At 56.3% G+C, this 14,799-nt stretch overlaps 2 protein-coding genes across 2 annotated transcripts; both read right to left on the minus strand.

The window, feature by feature from the left end:
* Positions 1 to 455: 455 nt before the first annotated feature.
* On the minus strand, positions 456 to 9,390 carry J4E84_001632 (uncharacterized protein; the record flags this gene model as incomplete). Its single annotated transcript, XM_049384263.1, has 5 exons — positions 456 to 4,244; positions 4,328 to 4,629; positions 5,096 to 6,145; positions 6,228 to 9,140; positions 9,189 to 9,390. 5 exons carry the CDS (start codon positions 9,388 to 9,390, stop codon positions 456 to 458), a joined length of 8,256 nt encoding a protein of 2,751 aa, XP_049247619.1.
* A 2,896-nt stretch (positions 9,391 to 12,286) lies between these two features.
* On the minus strand, positions 12,287 to 13,468 carry J4E84_001633 (uncharacterized protein; the record flags this gene model as incomplete). Its single annotated transcript, XM_049384264.1, has 1 exon — positions 12,287 to 13,468. One exon carries the CDS (start codon positions 13,466 to 13,468, stop codon positions 12,287 to 12,289), a length of 1,182 nt encoding a protein of 393 aa, XP_049247620.1.
* Between the last annotated feature and the right edge of the window lie 1,331 nt (positions 13,469 to 14,799).

Below are 14,799 nucleotides of genomic sequence, written 5' to 3' on the forward strand. Positions count from 1 at the left end.
GGGCTCTCCGATCGAGATGATGAGGGGAACCATTGCGACTGCCGAAACAGGTTCCAGGCGATAAGCGTCAACTAGACACGCGCTTTCCTACCTAGCTTTACCAAAAACCACTCCCCAATAACACGACGTAGCCCACGCATCAGCATCGCAAGTTCTCATCTCGTACAAAATGAATCATCATTCGTATCGTGTCACCGCCGAAGCAGCTGCTATATGCTACCTGACTCTCGCGAGCCCTCATCACCAATCTAAAGAAACAAAAACATAGAGCCATACAATTACAGATGCCCACCCATCCATCTTATGCTGAAACCAAACGCCAAACACCTCAGTGATTCAAATGTAGTAGGAGATCCGTCAGTGGTATAGAACAATTCGACCCAAGCCAAAACGCCAGTGTTGTCCGTGTGAACCCCCTTCCAAATGTAAATGTGTGTTTCTGTTATACTCCAAACTCAAGTAATTCTCCTCTTGAGTCCTCCAAATAGTCCCTTCAGACCACTGGACTCTTCCTTCTTCTTCCTCCTGTCGCGTCGGTCGGTCTCGCCGCGCCTTGGCCTGGGACGGTCTTCACCATGGTCTCGTGCGCGGGGCCGATCCGACTGCACTCGACGATCAGACGGCCTCTCTTTCTCGACAACAGAGATGCGGCGTGTCTTGGGGCGTTCTTCTGGTTTGGACATACGCCTGCTTCGGCGACGCTCGCGTCTTTCCTCGTCTGAGATGGAGATCTCACCAACAACCGCGGCGGCGTCCTCAATCACTGGCGATTCAATAGTCTCGATCGGTTCTGGCTCTGGCTCGTACTCGAAGGGCTCTGGTGGTGGCGGAGGTAGATCCTCAGGTGGTGGAGGCGGTGGTGGAAGAGAAACTCCTCCGTCCCGTCCACCAGACATCTCGTGTTCAGGGCGACGCATAAAGCGTCGCTCCTCTTTCCACCTGTAGTAATCGGCCTCCTCCTCGGCAGAGGCAAAGCGGCGTTGGCTGTGTGAAAGACGACGACTACGGTGCATACGTTCTGGACGCTCTCGGCTCTGGTCCGATGACATATCTCGGCTCGAAGGTCGTTCCATCTCTGGTTCTCTTCGGGATGACTTGACAGGTGTAGCCTCTAGCGTGTTGGCGCGGGCACGAGACGATCGAGACGGTTTCGCAGCCGGTGGCGTCGCTTCGGGCTTTGAGCGGCCAAAGATACCACCAAAGAGACTACCACGCTTCACGTTCGGCGGAGTCTCTCGGGTACTCAAACGCCTGCGCGGCGCACTACGAGGAGGGGTGTCGTCGACTACTGGTGGGAGCGGGGGTGGAGGTGAGGCGCCATCTTCGTCTTCCTCTGCTGCTCGCCGAGCAGCATCGCGAGAAACATCAATAAGCTCTTCCTTTGGTTTCAGCAAGCCAGCTGCTTTGGCTGCTTCACGCTCCGCCCTCCTCTGACGTCGTAATTTCCGGGCCTCTTCTTCTTCGCGCGCCGCCTGCTCAATCTTCTCCTGTTCCAGGCGCTTCGCCTCCTTTTCAGCCTCATGTCGTTGTCTCCTCTTCTCATGTCGAATACGTCGGTCCTCTTCTTCCTGGGCGAGCTTTTGCTCTTCTTTGAGCTTCTTGCGTTCCTCCATGGCCCTCATGAGCTCTTCTTCGGCACGCCTGACTGCTCGGCGTCGTTCCCGATGCTCCAGCTTTCTCGCCTCCTCTTCTGCCTTCAGGCGGGCAGCGTCTGCGGCGGCAAGTCGCTCCTTCTCAGCTCTCTCGGCCCGCCGGGCTTCGCGCCGCTTCTGTTTGTCGGCTTCTTCGTCAACGTCCTCGGCGGGGCGACGCTTGCTGTATCTCTCCTCACCCCTGGGTTCTCGGTAGTGCGAGCGGTACGGGTCCGGGTACGCCTTCTGTATGTCGCTACCACTACTGGCTATCTCAACCTCGCGCAATTTGGCCCTTCTGCGCTCGGCCGCTTCGCGCTCTGTCAAGCTGTCGCGACGCCTTGTTCTTGGCGCATCAGGAACGGCAGAGGCTGGCATTATTGGTCGCTCCATAATACTAGCGCCACTTTCGCGTCTGCGGCTTGGCCGGTGCTGGCTTTCACGACGGGTGTGCGAATGTCGGCGACGGGTCTTCTCACGACTGGGTGTATCGGCAGACGGTTCGTCCTCAATTGCAAAGTCGCGCTCCCTGTCGGCACGGTCATCAACGGTATGACCGACTAATGCAGCAGCGGCGGCACCAGTAATCCCAGCAGCAGCAACAGCAGCTACAGAGGGTAGAGGTGAAGGTGCGCTTGGGACTTCCTCAACGTCGAGGGACCGGTCTGCCGGTGCATCGTCATCGGCCAGCTCGGGTTCGGGACTCTCTTCATTGGCCACCTCGGCTACGACCTCTTCTACCTCCAATTCGGGGGCTGGTGCCAACTCCTCCACATCCTGGTCTTCCGGGATTTCATCAGCGGGTGCATCCGCCGCTACTGGAGCGGGTTCTTCGGGTTCCTGCGTTGGTTCTGGGGCAACCTCAGCTGGTACTTCCGGTTCCTCAGGAACGGGTTCAGTCGGCGGCTCGGGCTCTTCAGCATCAGCTGGTGATTCGGGTTCTGGCTGTTCTTCTTCGGGAACTTCGGTTGGTGCCTCTACATGTTCTTCCTCAGGCTCGACATCAGGTGATGACGCCGGCTCTTCTTCGTTCGTTGCTTCCTCCGGGGCTTCGTCTACCGCAGGTTCCTCGACATCATCGCCCTCTACCACTGGCTCAGCGGCTTCAGCGGCTTCTGCTGGAGCTTCTTCAACCTCAGCAGCAGCCTCTTCAGGCGGTGCGTCCTCTTCGGGGGCTGGCTCTGACGCAGGTGGAGCATCTTCGGCACCGTCGTCGTTCGCTTCGCTGGCTTCAACCACTGACGGCTCCTCTGCCTCCCCTGTAGCTCCAGACCCATCGTTTGATTGACCATCCTCACTAGGTGGCTCTGGTGACTCTTCAGCAGGTGGTGCTGGCTCCGCCTCTTCCACCTCTTCAACGAGTGAAGGGTCGGCATCAGCTGCAGCAGATCCATCTTCCTGAGCCGCATCGAGACCCTCATCGGCGGCTTCATCTGGCGTCGCCACCGGTTCTTCTGGGTCCGCAACTCCTTCTGCCGGCGGCTCCTCTGGTTCATCCGCAGCTGCATCCGCATCTTGCTCAACAGCTTCCGCTTCTGCTTCCGGCTCCGGTTCCGCTGCGACTGACTCAGGCGTCTCTGGTTCAGCAGGCTCTTCCGCCTCTTGCTCAGCCGTAGATGCATCTCCCACTTCAGATGCCGGGTTCTCGACCCCGTCGGTTGATGGGTCTTCGGTAGGCGGTGCGGCGGTATCTAGGTCCTCCCCATCCACTGTGGTCGGCGCAGCGTCGTCATCGGCCTCAGCAGGGTCCTCCGGCGGTGCAACGGACTCTCCAGCCTCACTCTCGCTGCCAGATTCGCTGACCTGAGAAGCATCGTCACCCTCGTCTTCCTGGGGGACTTCCTCTTCTGGTTGGGGTGCATCCGCCGGCTCAGACACCTCGGTAGCTGCCGTGGGCTCCTCTTCAGGCTCAGCGGAATCTTGTGACGAAACCAGTGAATCGTCGTTCGCAGAATCTTCTTGAGTGATAGCACTGACATCGTTCTCGTCATCTCCTTGCTCCTCCTCGACTGCTTCGAGCGCAGGATCAGACGGATCTTCGACCTCTGATGCTGGAGACTCTGCAGCTGGGACGATCTCAGAGGTTGCGACATTGACTTCAAGTGATAGACCTGGATGCGGCTCTGTGACCGCGGCCGATTCGGCAGGCGACTCCGGACTCTCGGAAGCTTCTGGATCGTCGGGCTCGGCAGCATCGTCCACTGCCATGGAGCTCTCTGGCTCTTCTTGAGAATTCGAGGAGAGCCCGGAAGCGGCATCGTCATCTGAAGCGGCATCGTCGTCAAGGATTGACTGATCGTCCTCCGGCTCTTCAGGCTCAGCAGCAGTGACATCAGCGACATCACTCGGCGGTGCCTCTTCGGCATTCGTTGTTTCATCTTCAGCGGTTGCTGAGTCAGGCGCGTCGTCGGCCTGGGGAACTTCAGAGGCAGCAGGTGCGGCAGACACCTCAGATCCAGACCAGTCATCGTCCTCGGACTCCGACCCAGATTCGCTCCCCGCATCGGATCCCTGCTCTTCTACTGGTCCATCATCTGGCTCCGGTCCTGTGTTGGCTCCGCTGGAAACCTCCGAATGCTGTGGCTCCTCATCGGGCCCAACGTCCTCATGGACCTGCAATAGATCAGTATACTTTTCTGAATGGCCAACGGCATGAGGCAGATGTCGGTTCGGAGTCGATCACAGCTTATACATACCACTTGCGGCACCTTTTTGGCCGGCATGTCTGGTGCAGAGTCGGGCTCGGCTTCAGCTGGCGCAACGTTGGCAGCTACAACATCATGGTCGGTTTTTTCGGAAATATCTTGAAGAACAACTGGATCGCCCGCGGCGTGTTCGGTCTGCTTTTCTTCGGCCGTGGGGTTTTCAATTGGCGTCTCAACGTCAGCCTCTCTCGAGACAGGGTCTGGGCTGACTTCGCTTGTCGCGTCAGCTGGGATGCTTGCGCATGTTTCGTCGGTATTGTCGTCGAGTTTGGGTAAAGGTGCTTCAGTCTCAGCTGCACTGGTCAGCGGGTGCGGTGCATGGCCCCTTTTGGGTGGAGGAAATTATCGCTGCTGTACAAGTAGAAGTGCAATCACGAAAAAAAAGAAGGTGAGATTCAGAGGTGACGGGGATGTCGGGAGCCAAAAGACAAGCGGCAGAGCTAGCGCGGAGCAAAACCACGCATCTTGGAACGTCGACAAATTGCGATGCATCTATCGCAGCCCGAGACTCATGGCGACACACATGCTTCCACGTGACGATAAGCTAGTCACAGCGGTGGCAGAATGTCCGCAGAATGTGCTGGCAGGTGGGCCAAAGGAAAATATGGGGCGTCCAATGGGGCAAGCCAACCGCTGCTCGCTAGCCCGATTCGCCGCTGGCATGGCGCGCTACCATCGAATCGTGCGTAATTGAGCCAGCGAAAAGAAGTGCAGACGGACATAAAGATGTGAAACACAAAAAACATAGGAGATACGTACCTGTGCATGAATCTGGATTCTCCACGTCATCGGGTGTAGCCGAGACTATGGCTTGCTCGCTGTCCTTGGCAGCCTCGCTACTCACCGCTGGCTCCGACTCGTCGACTGGCGATTCGTGTGCACTCGCATCGTCTTGTGCGTCTGTGCTCGCATCGGTGATGGCATTCTCCTCTAGAGCTGCTGGCTGGCTCACCTCCGGGGCGGGTTCTTGAGCTGCAGGTGCATCGCCAGCTGCAAGCTGTGCCTCTTCAGTGCTTTCATCAATACGTGTCTCAGGCGTCTGATCCTCCGCGGAAGCATCAGCTGAGTCGCCAGTCTCTTGTGGCTCGGATGGTTCTGGCGATGTTTCAGAGGTAGAGGCTTCGTTCTGTTCGACGACCTCTGGTACGGCCGCGGACGTATCGTCCGTGGTAGGCGCATCCTCGTTGACATCGACGACGGCAACTTCATCGACGTCATCGGCAACCGGAGCAGAGGTTGCAGTGTCAGACGGCTGAACGATCTGTTCAGTCTCGGGCTTGTCCTGGTCTGGTGACTTCTCATCCTCATGCACAGGCTCCGATGAGTCGTGTGCGACGCTCTCTTGATCAAAGTCTTGATGCTCGGAAGGATTGGTCTCGCTCTCACCGGGTTGTGATGAGGCATCGTCGTCCTTCTCCCAGTCCGAGATGCCCATGTCGGAAACATCATCGTCGTCTTGCTCCCAATCGGAGATATCCTGCATGGTGTCGGCAGTTGGCAGTTCTTCATCGCTCGCCTCAGCCTCCATTGTAGCAACTTCTATGGGTGCCATATCAGCAGTGTCTTGTGCCGATGTAGTAGGCTCCTCTGGTGTTACATCAGGCGTGGCTTCCGTCGGTTGGGTGTCTGTCTCTTCGGGTGTTGACGCAGCTTCTGGCTCCTCGGTGGAGGGACTGATCTCGTCTTGTGCAGCTGTCGGCTCACTGTCGCCTTCGCCGGAGGCTGGTTCGATAGCTTCGTCTGCGGGAGCAGGTTCGGGTGCGTCCGTTGCTTCTGAGGCTTCCACTGTAGAGTCAGGTTGGGGCTTACCTGTGATCTTGTCAGCATTGATTACAAATAAATTTGCTTGAACGCGGCTCGCTGTGCGACAGTAAGACATGTGTGAACTTACCGGTGGTATCAACGCTAGCCTCGTTTGGCTCAGCTACATCCATAACCGGCTCAGTACTTGCAGGCGCTTCGGCATCTGCAACTTCAGGCTTGTCTTCGCTCTCAGTTGACGGTGAGTCGCTAGATGGGACTGGCGCAGGCTCTGGAACTTCTGCAGCATCAGAAGGTTCCGGAGCAGAATCTTGAACAGGTGAGGACTCAGGTGCATCAGCCTCTTCTGCAGCTGCGTCAGCCTCTTCTGCAGCTGCGTCAGCCTCTTCTGCAGCTGCATTGGCCTTTGCTTCAGCTGCAAGTATTGAAGCCACAACAGCGACGTCTGCCGGTGCTGCTAAAGTCCACGCTCGAGCTTCCTCGACTTCGGGACTGCACGTTTCGATGTCTTGCTCCTCATCCAGTGATGGCTCTTCTTGAGCAACGCTTGCTTCTGACTCTGGTTCAGCGGCATCCTCAGCAACTTCAGTAGGGACAGGCTCGACAGCTGGGGCTTCTTCGACAGCGGGTGTTTGTTCATCAGCTGGCGGTTCCACCGGCGGAGCTGACTCCTCGGCAGTGGAGATGTCTTCGACGATAGGCGGTTCCTCGGTAGAGGGCGTTTCGTCAACAACGGGTGCAGCCTCAACCTGGGCGGGCTCCTCGGTAACAGGTGTATCCTCTGTCTCTGGTGCTTCTTCGACAGGAGAAGAGTCTTCGACAGCCGATGTATCTTCACCAACAGGCATATCTTCGGCGGCTGGGACGTCTTCAGATGGCGCTGTCTCCTCGGTGGCGGGTGCCTCGGGCGTGGCGTCAACTTCGGGAGCTTCTTGGGTGGCGCTAGCTGTCTCTTCGGTGGAAGGTGCTTCCTCGGGCGCAGCTGTCTCTTCAGCAGGGGCTGCGGGCTCGGCATCAACTGCGTCTTTCACGGCTGGAGCATCATCAGTAGCGGGTGTCTCTTCAGCAGCGGGTGTCTCCTCGGCAGCGGGTGTCTCCTCGGCAGCAGGGGTTTCTTCAGCAGCGGGTGTCTCCGCATCCACAGCGGCCGGTTGTTCCTCAACAGGAGATGCCTCTTCGACAGCAGGCGCTTCTTCGACAGCAGGCGTTTCTTCGACAGGAGGCGCTTCTTCAACAGCACTTGCCTCTTCAGCAGGAGCTGCCTCTTCAGCAGGAGCTGTCTCTTCGGCCGGAGTCTCTTCGACGGCAGGTGTCTCTTCGACGGCAGGTGCCTCTTCGACGGCAGGTGCCTCTTCGACGATCGGTGCCTCTTCGACAACAGGTGCCTCCTCGACGACAGGTGCTCCTTCGACAGCAGGTGTCTCTTCAACAGCGGGAACTGGCTCTTCAACAGCAGGAGAGTCCTCCACAGCTGCCGGCGGCTCTTCTGAGCTACCAGTTTCCTCAACTGCGGGTTCCTCTTCAGCTGCTGGCGGGGTTGCTTCCTCTTCCGCAGCAGCAGGCTCTTCAACGGGAGCTGCCGTTTCCTCGACGGAGGCGTCTGCCTCACCTGGCTTTGTCTCCTCTGAAGGTGCTACGTCGGGCTCAACCGCATCCGCACTCTCTGTCGTAGCTTGTTCCTGCTCTGGTGCCGCTTCGTTGGATGGCTGTGGTTCTTCGGCTGGAGCTTCCGCAGGCGGTTCTGGCGCAGGCTCTTCTGAAGCTGTTTCGGCGGTCGGCTCGACTGGAGGGGGAGGAGTGTCTTCGGAGACTGGATCGGCTGGGGCAGTCTCCTCTGCTGTGGCATCAGTAGCTGGAGCTTCTTCGACAGGAGCAGGAGTATCGGGCTGTGGTGGCTCGGCAGATTCCGCAGACGCATCTGCCGGTGACGGCTCAGCCTCAGCTGCTGGCTCGGGAGCGGCAGCTGCTGGTTCCTCAGTCGGAGGAATATCTGCAACTGCCTCGTCTTGTCCCTCCACTACGTCCTCGCTGACAGCGGCCTCATTTACCGCAGGTGGATTATCGGTCGGTGGTGGTGGAGGCGGTACTGTCTCGCTTACGATCGACCCCGAAGCGTCTTCGGTAGGTTCCTCGATGATGACGCTTTCAGAGATGACCGAAGAGGAAGCATCTCCATCGGTGATTACCGTGGACCTGTCGTCACCTGGTGGAGGGCTGCCATCGTTGCTAGATTTCTTCCCTCTTGACTTGCTGGTCATTACCTTCTCACTGGCCAATGCCGAGAGCAATGAACCCCTTCGCTCCTTCTTGATAATGCCGATCGGAACAAAAACCTTCTTCTTCTCCTCTTTCGGTGGCGAAGGAGGCGGAACGGATGTCGATGGCTTTCTGGGGCGGATGAACGCGGTGGGCTTGCCTTTACCATACCCCAGCTGTTTCTTCTTTTTGCCTATGCTTCCGGCGTCTGGGTCTTTGGTGTCAGAGGCAAAATGAACAAACTTCTCGGTTGGGGATTTCGGAGGCTCTTGAGCGGCCTGCTCGGACTCACCACTTTTCTCACTATCCACGACTACTGGCTCCGGTGTTGCATCCGCCGGTGGTGCTGGTGGGGCAGGGGGTGTAGGGGGCGCAGGCTCACTGGGAGGTGCTGGCAGAACTTCTGGTGCTGGCGGTGCTGGAGGTGCTGCTGCTTCGGGTTCGGCGGGTGGTGCATCTACCGGTGCTGGGGGTGGTGGTGGAGGCGGCAGTGCCTCAACATTCGCGGCATCGCTTGATCCTGGAGGCTCGTCTTTGACATCTTCCGTTACAGCCTCAGCCGCTACGACGTCGTCCCCGCTACTTGATGGTGCCTCTGCTGGTTGTGTTGATGGATCTTCTGGTGTCGGTTCTGCTGGGGTGGTTGCCGCAGGTGCTTCTACTTCTGCTGATGGCTCTTCGGCTGGAGGTGCTTCTGATGCAGCCGGCGGTGCGGCCTCTTCAGGTGTGACCTCTGCTGCTGACGTTTCCTCCGGAGCAGCTGAAGCAGCCGGAACATTCTCTGGATCTACAATGGTCAATTGGACATGTCACGCATGATACATTCCAAGCATACCTGCTTGTTCGGCGTTGCTGCTCTTCTCATCAACTACTTGCGTATATGAGAATACTGGAGTAGGTGGGACTACTCGACGATAGACGGGTTGTTGGGGCTTCGGTGTAGTCGCCGTAGCATAGAAGTTCTTCCCGGTGTTGGTGCCGCCGCTCGCATACGGGTTCGCCCATTGCGATATCGAAACATTCTCGAATTGGCGCATCGTGTATCAAACAAAGTCAGGCGCGGTGATTCGAGATCCAGAAATTCGATAAGTTGTGCTACGTGCTATAGATGTTTTCTTTGTTCCATTGCTGGTGATAACAAACGGTAGGTATGCAGAGGCGACATTAGACGTGGGGTGCGAGCATTGATTGCGGAGAGACGAATGAGAAACGGGTCAGTCTAGACGCAAAGCACAGAGGGTGGAGGTGTGCAACGTGCGTGGCTTCAATCGGCCAAAGCTGGGACGAGCGCTCAGATCAGACGAAAGAGAGGTGCAGGACAACTGTCACAAGACATGATGCGCGAAATCGTATGGAGATGCCTCGCATTGTGGGCGCAATGGTTCGGTAAGCCTCAGACTGGCATACCCGCATGCTGCCGCAGGCTCACGCTGCGAAGACGATTCTCGGCTGTAAGCATCATTGGTCCACGTAGGGAAACCCAGTTCGCTCAGGTTGATAGAGTTGGGAGCCCAGAAGGTGGGGTTTTCCACTGCGAGGGCTTTTCGATTATTGGTCCGATGATGACTTAGCTTGCAGTTGTGTCGCCAGCGCGGATCGTGGTGCAGCGTTGGTCAACGGCGAAATTTTGCGGCACCGGAAGGCTTGAGAGCGTATAGTGCGGCAAAGCGTCAATTAGCAAGGAGGGCCCTTCTCGCAACCCTCTCGATACCCAAAGAGGGCCGCGATGCAGGGGCACGCATAGGGTCGTCATGGCTAAGAGGAAAAAGTGAGGTGTTGATGGGTTGAGTGACGTGGCGTGGCACCGCGGGTCCGGAAAGCAGCCACTAAGCGACTGATTCATGAGGGCCGACCCGGGTTTGGTCGTACCTGCCACTACCTGCGGCGACGTGGGACATTCACAAAGAAGCATCCTGCTGACCCCACCACCAAAACCCTTGGTACAACGAAGCCGTCGCATAGCGGTATGGAGGGGCCTCCGGTGTCATCGACTTTAGTCGCAGCTCCAGATCGCGATGCTGCGACTAACCTTCCTCGTTGTCCAATCTACGACGGAGGCCATTGGTGACGTGCATCCAGTCGACGATAGGTGGAATTGATTATGCAGCGGTTATCGAGGCTTTCTGAAAAGATGAGAGGCGATGGAAGGGTAAGGAAGATTACCCAGAATGGCGGGCGAATCTATTGTCAGTACGTGTTCGCAGCTCAATGCTCAATGCCCCAATCAACGTAGATGAGTTGATTACCGCGCTGCAAGCGAGCATGTCGTCAGATGCGCTCATGTAAGCAGCTCTGGATCCATCTAGCCTGAGGATGAGTCTGGTCACGTGAGTAGGATCATCTATGAATGGACGAATCTGAAGCTCTCTCTCGGATTTACTTGGCAGGCAGTCTCATTCGACGGATGCTCGAAGCGTCCTATCAACTCATCTAAGTAAAGCGCTGAACAGGTCTAAAGACTACTTTGTACACTGGGATAGAAGAACGAGATCAGAGGACTTGGAGCCGATGTAGGGTTTTCATTTCACTTGATTGAGCTGTTACCAACAAGTCGCCTATGATGAATTCTATAATATTATTTCGAGGCCGAAATAAGTCTAGCTGCGAGCGCTATGTTCTCTGATCTACTACACTTATCATGTGCCCACCTCAATTGAGCACAGCTACCGCACCACTATACCCCCCCTAAACGATCAAGAAATCTCTCACCATTTTCCCAATCGACATACACCCACCGCGCCCACGTACCCCCTCCTCATCTATCCCCATAGCCGCCATCCATTCCCGATTCACCTCTTGATCCCTCTTGCATTTTTCGCACTCACGCCTCTTCCCCTTGTGCTTCTTATGAGATTTATGCGCTATCGTCGTAACATGCACATACGTCTTCGACCAAACCCTCTGCTCCAGCGTGTGCCAAGTAGTAAGATTCATTGTGGGCGGCGAAGTGGGTGATGCGGATGTGAGGGTGATGGTAGGTGTACTTTCGAAATAGTCGCTGTTGCTCAGCACTATCGTGGGAGGGTTTTCCCTTTCATTTTCACAAGACGGCTTTGCTTCCTCTAGTGGTGTGTAGAGTCTCTTTGGGTTGAGCACGGTCATCCAGTCGAGGGTTTCGCGCCATTCTTGTGTGAGTTCGGAGCCGCAGCTCTTCCATGTCCTTTTTAGGGTTGAGGCGCTGATGGTGGGCATGGACCATCGTTGTTTTGCCGTGATTGGGCTGGGCAAGTGGGTTGTAGTCGGCGATGGTGAAGACGATGGACTGCAGACAAGACAGTCGGCTTGGTCTTGCGCATCGGCATAGCCGCAGGCCCAACATTGGGTACTGTTGGCAGACATGGCTTTGGCTTTGATGCAGTGTCTTTCGAAAGGGGGATTTTTTGAAGGAGGACTGATGGATATTGTCGATTGCAGGCGAGTGAAATATGACTAGAAAGACTGAATATCCAAGAAAAAGTGAGAAAGACTACCATGACTGAAATGTTCTATTCTGTAAAAGAAATGGCTTTCCAGGTGTTGTGAGTCGCTGAAGTTGGTTAGCAAACCATGGTTCTGACACGATGTGTGACCAAGCACAACGTGGGCTCAAGGCAACCATTTGGCCGCAGCTAGCAAACTACGTCTAAGTCTTTAAACACGGAGAACATTCACCCAACAGTGTTTTGAGAGAAAAAGACGCGTGAAATCATGACGTTCCTTCCCTCACTGCCTTGGCTCTTTCCTCATCGCGCTCAAGGCGCGCTTTCAGGACTCACGCTACTCGAGATGGGAAGGCGCACCACTGGCCAGCCTAGGAAGTAGTACTATCAGTGTTCTTTTGACAGTGTAAGAGATATTAGATTTACTTATATATGGACCTTGAATCCACTATGTCGCCGCGGAAGTGGGTATCGTTCATCAATCATAATCGTAAAAGAAGCATGCGTCCTGGGTTCAAAGTAGCACCCAGTCCACAGCCACAGTCCACTTCTCCCCGCCAACGTCCACGTCCCACATAGGTGCGCGAATACCAATCACACCCCCAGTCTTCACCAGCACACCTCCCGAGCTTCTAGCACCACCTTGGCCGGCTAGCAAGACTCTCATGGGGGTATGCCCTCCACCCACACTTTCCGTTCTCGAAGCGTTATACATGCCAGGCTCAGTATCGCCGCATGCAAAGACGACGCCACCTGCATAGCACTCTACTTCTTCTGCGCTACGGCTTCGACCCCCGCCTCTCGAGAGACTCGAGACCCGTATCCGCAGCTTCACGCCGTCTTCCCTGTCACGACCAGTGGCTGCACCACTCCTATCCTGTGCCGCGAACCCTGTATTTGCCGTCTCGATCATCCAGGTTGTGACGGTCGAGGCAAGGCCGTTGGGTATGTATTTGCCGTTCTTTCGCGAAGGAGAGAAGATCTCAGGCAGCGGTCGAGAAGGCTTCGGGGGCGAGGTCGGGAGCGCGGGGAGTATGAAATGGGGACGTTGCGGTGCACTCGCTGGCGTGGAAGTCACCGCTGCGATGCTGGGGAATGGCGCAGGCGTCCGTGGCGGCGGGACTCTGAAGCGGTGCGTAGTCGCATTGGATACAGGGGCTGGTGTGGAGGGCTCAGATGGTAGTTGGAGCGATGGGGAGCTTGCAGGGGACATGCGACGACGCTTGTTCGTTTGAATCGACTCGAAGAGCATCTCGTCTTCTTGGTCTTCTCCTTGTCTGTCCCAGCGGCCAAGCTGCGTGTCCCCGCCTTCGATGGATTGCATAACATGTTCGCCATGTAGTTCATCCTGCGCCTCTGACTGGCTTGATTGCGATGGTTCCTCTATGCTTTCTACTCTCTCAAATTTCCTCCGTAGCTTCGGGAGTGGTGTAGCATGCGCGAATGCATCTTCTTGCGGCTCATCGCGCCTCTCCTTGGCGACCTCTTGCGTCTGCCGAGGCGGCGCAAAGACAAAACGCTTCGCAGGCGTCAATTTCTTGAACTGCAGCTCAGGTTTTGAGTGTGCGCTCTTCGTGGAAGCCGGCGTCTGTGTAGCGAGGGCATTGCGCAGGCCAGATTGGGGTTTCTTGGTCTTCTGTGTGGAAGGCGGATTTGGCGCTAGGAAGCGGTGCGGGGAGGGCGTATGGGTCGGCATCGTATGAGCAACATCGGCGCGTGCGGTGTGTTCGATATGGCGGGTAGATGATGTTCGGCGGTATTCGTTGTGGGTGGAGGCATGGTCATGGTGGCGTCGTAGAGGCCATTGCAAGCGCGATGCAGTCGCGAAAACGCGGGGGCGCGTGGTCAGCAGGCTGCGCGTTTGGCAGGCGCGTCACGTGTCTACAACTTCACCTTTCCCATTACAGTAGACTCCTTCCTCGTAGCAAGCCCCTATCTTTGTTTGACGGGCGGTTTATCGTGGCTCCCAGAAGTTAGACGCATTCGGTCCAGCTACCGAAACCAACACTATTCTCCCGAGGTCTCAACATCCACTCTAGAGTGGTTCCCTAAGCTAGACTAGCATAGACATATCTCTTACAAAACCTTGGAACTCATCAAGCATTCATCACTTTACTAGCTACTCGAAATGTTTTACAGGGTACATCGTCTGAAAGCTGGATTTTACAACAACTCAACAGGTCCGCACCGGCTCACATGTCATGATCTCAACGACGTGATAGATCCAGCCTCGGGAATCTCTAGATAAGCTTTACCGAGCTTGGATGCCTTCCGCATGTCATTCTTGCGCGAAGGATCTGTTACAACCAAGCTCTATGTATATCATCCCACGCGTAATCTCCACAATAGTGACAACTGCCGCATGTTTCCTGATACCGGACGAATCGGGGTGCTGACATTGGGCGTCAATTGGATTCGGCGATACCAGCCATCTTTCGCAGACCTGCGCTGGGTCTGTGGGATCGCAATGGGGTGATCTCGCGATTGGCGCCGGCCCGGGGGTGATCAACGGTATCCCAGCTTACCCTCGTCTCCATAGGAACATCCGCCAAACTCAACGCAGATGTATCGAATGGAAGCATGGACTGCGCGTAGCACAATGGCAGCGCATGGAACAACCACGTCCAGAGATGAGCGACATACCAGCAGACGTGCATTGTCTGGAGATGCATGGTTGAGCGTGGAGAGCATCTGGTCTGACAGGTCGGATCGCGACAGGCCGACGCAGGGTAGGGTGATAACAACCGGACGAAATGCAATAGAATGGCTGCAATACGAGGGTATACGCATCACAGATCCGTCCTACGCGTGTCTGTATGCAGGAGGGCCCGTCACAGCCGAGACGCGTCGTGGTTAGTGAGGCGAAGAGGAGCACTCGGCGACCCAGCCACAGGATATGACATAGGCCCAAAGGAGCGCAAACAATAGCGCGACAGGCGTTCGCATCAGGATGGAGCTAAACAGGAAACTTGAGACTTCGGGTCTGCAAGGGACGACCCTCTCAGCCTTAATGATCTGACCGGGGAA

This window comes from Alternaria hordeiaustralica (assembly GCF_023758085.1).
Source record: "Alternaria hordeiaustralica strain BMP 2776 chromosome Unknown scaffold_2, whole genome shotgun sequence".
NCBI classification, from domain to species: Eukaryota; Fungi; Ascomycota; class Dothideomycetes; order Pleosporales; family Pleosporaceae; genus Alternaria; species Alternaria hordeiaustralica.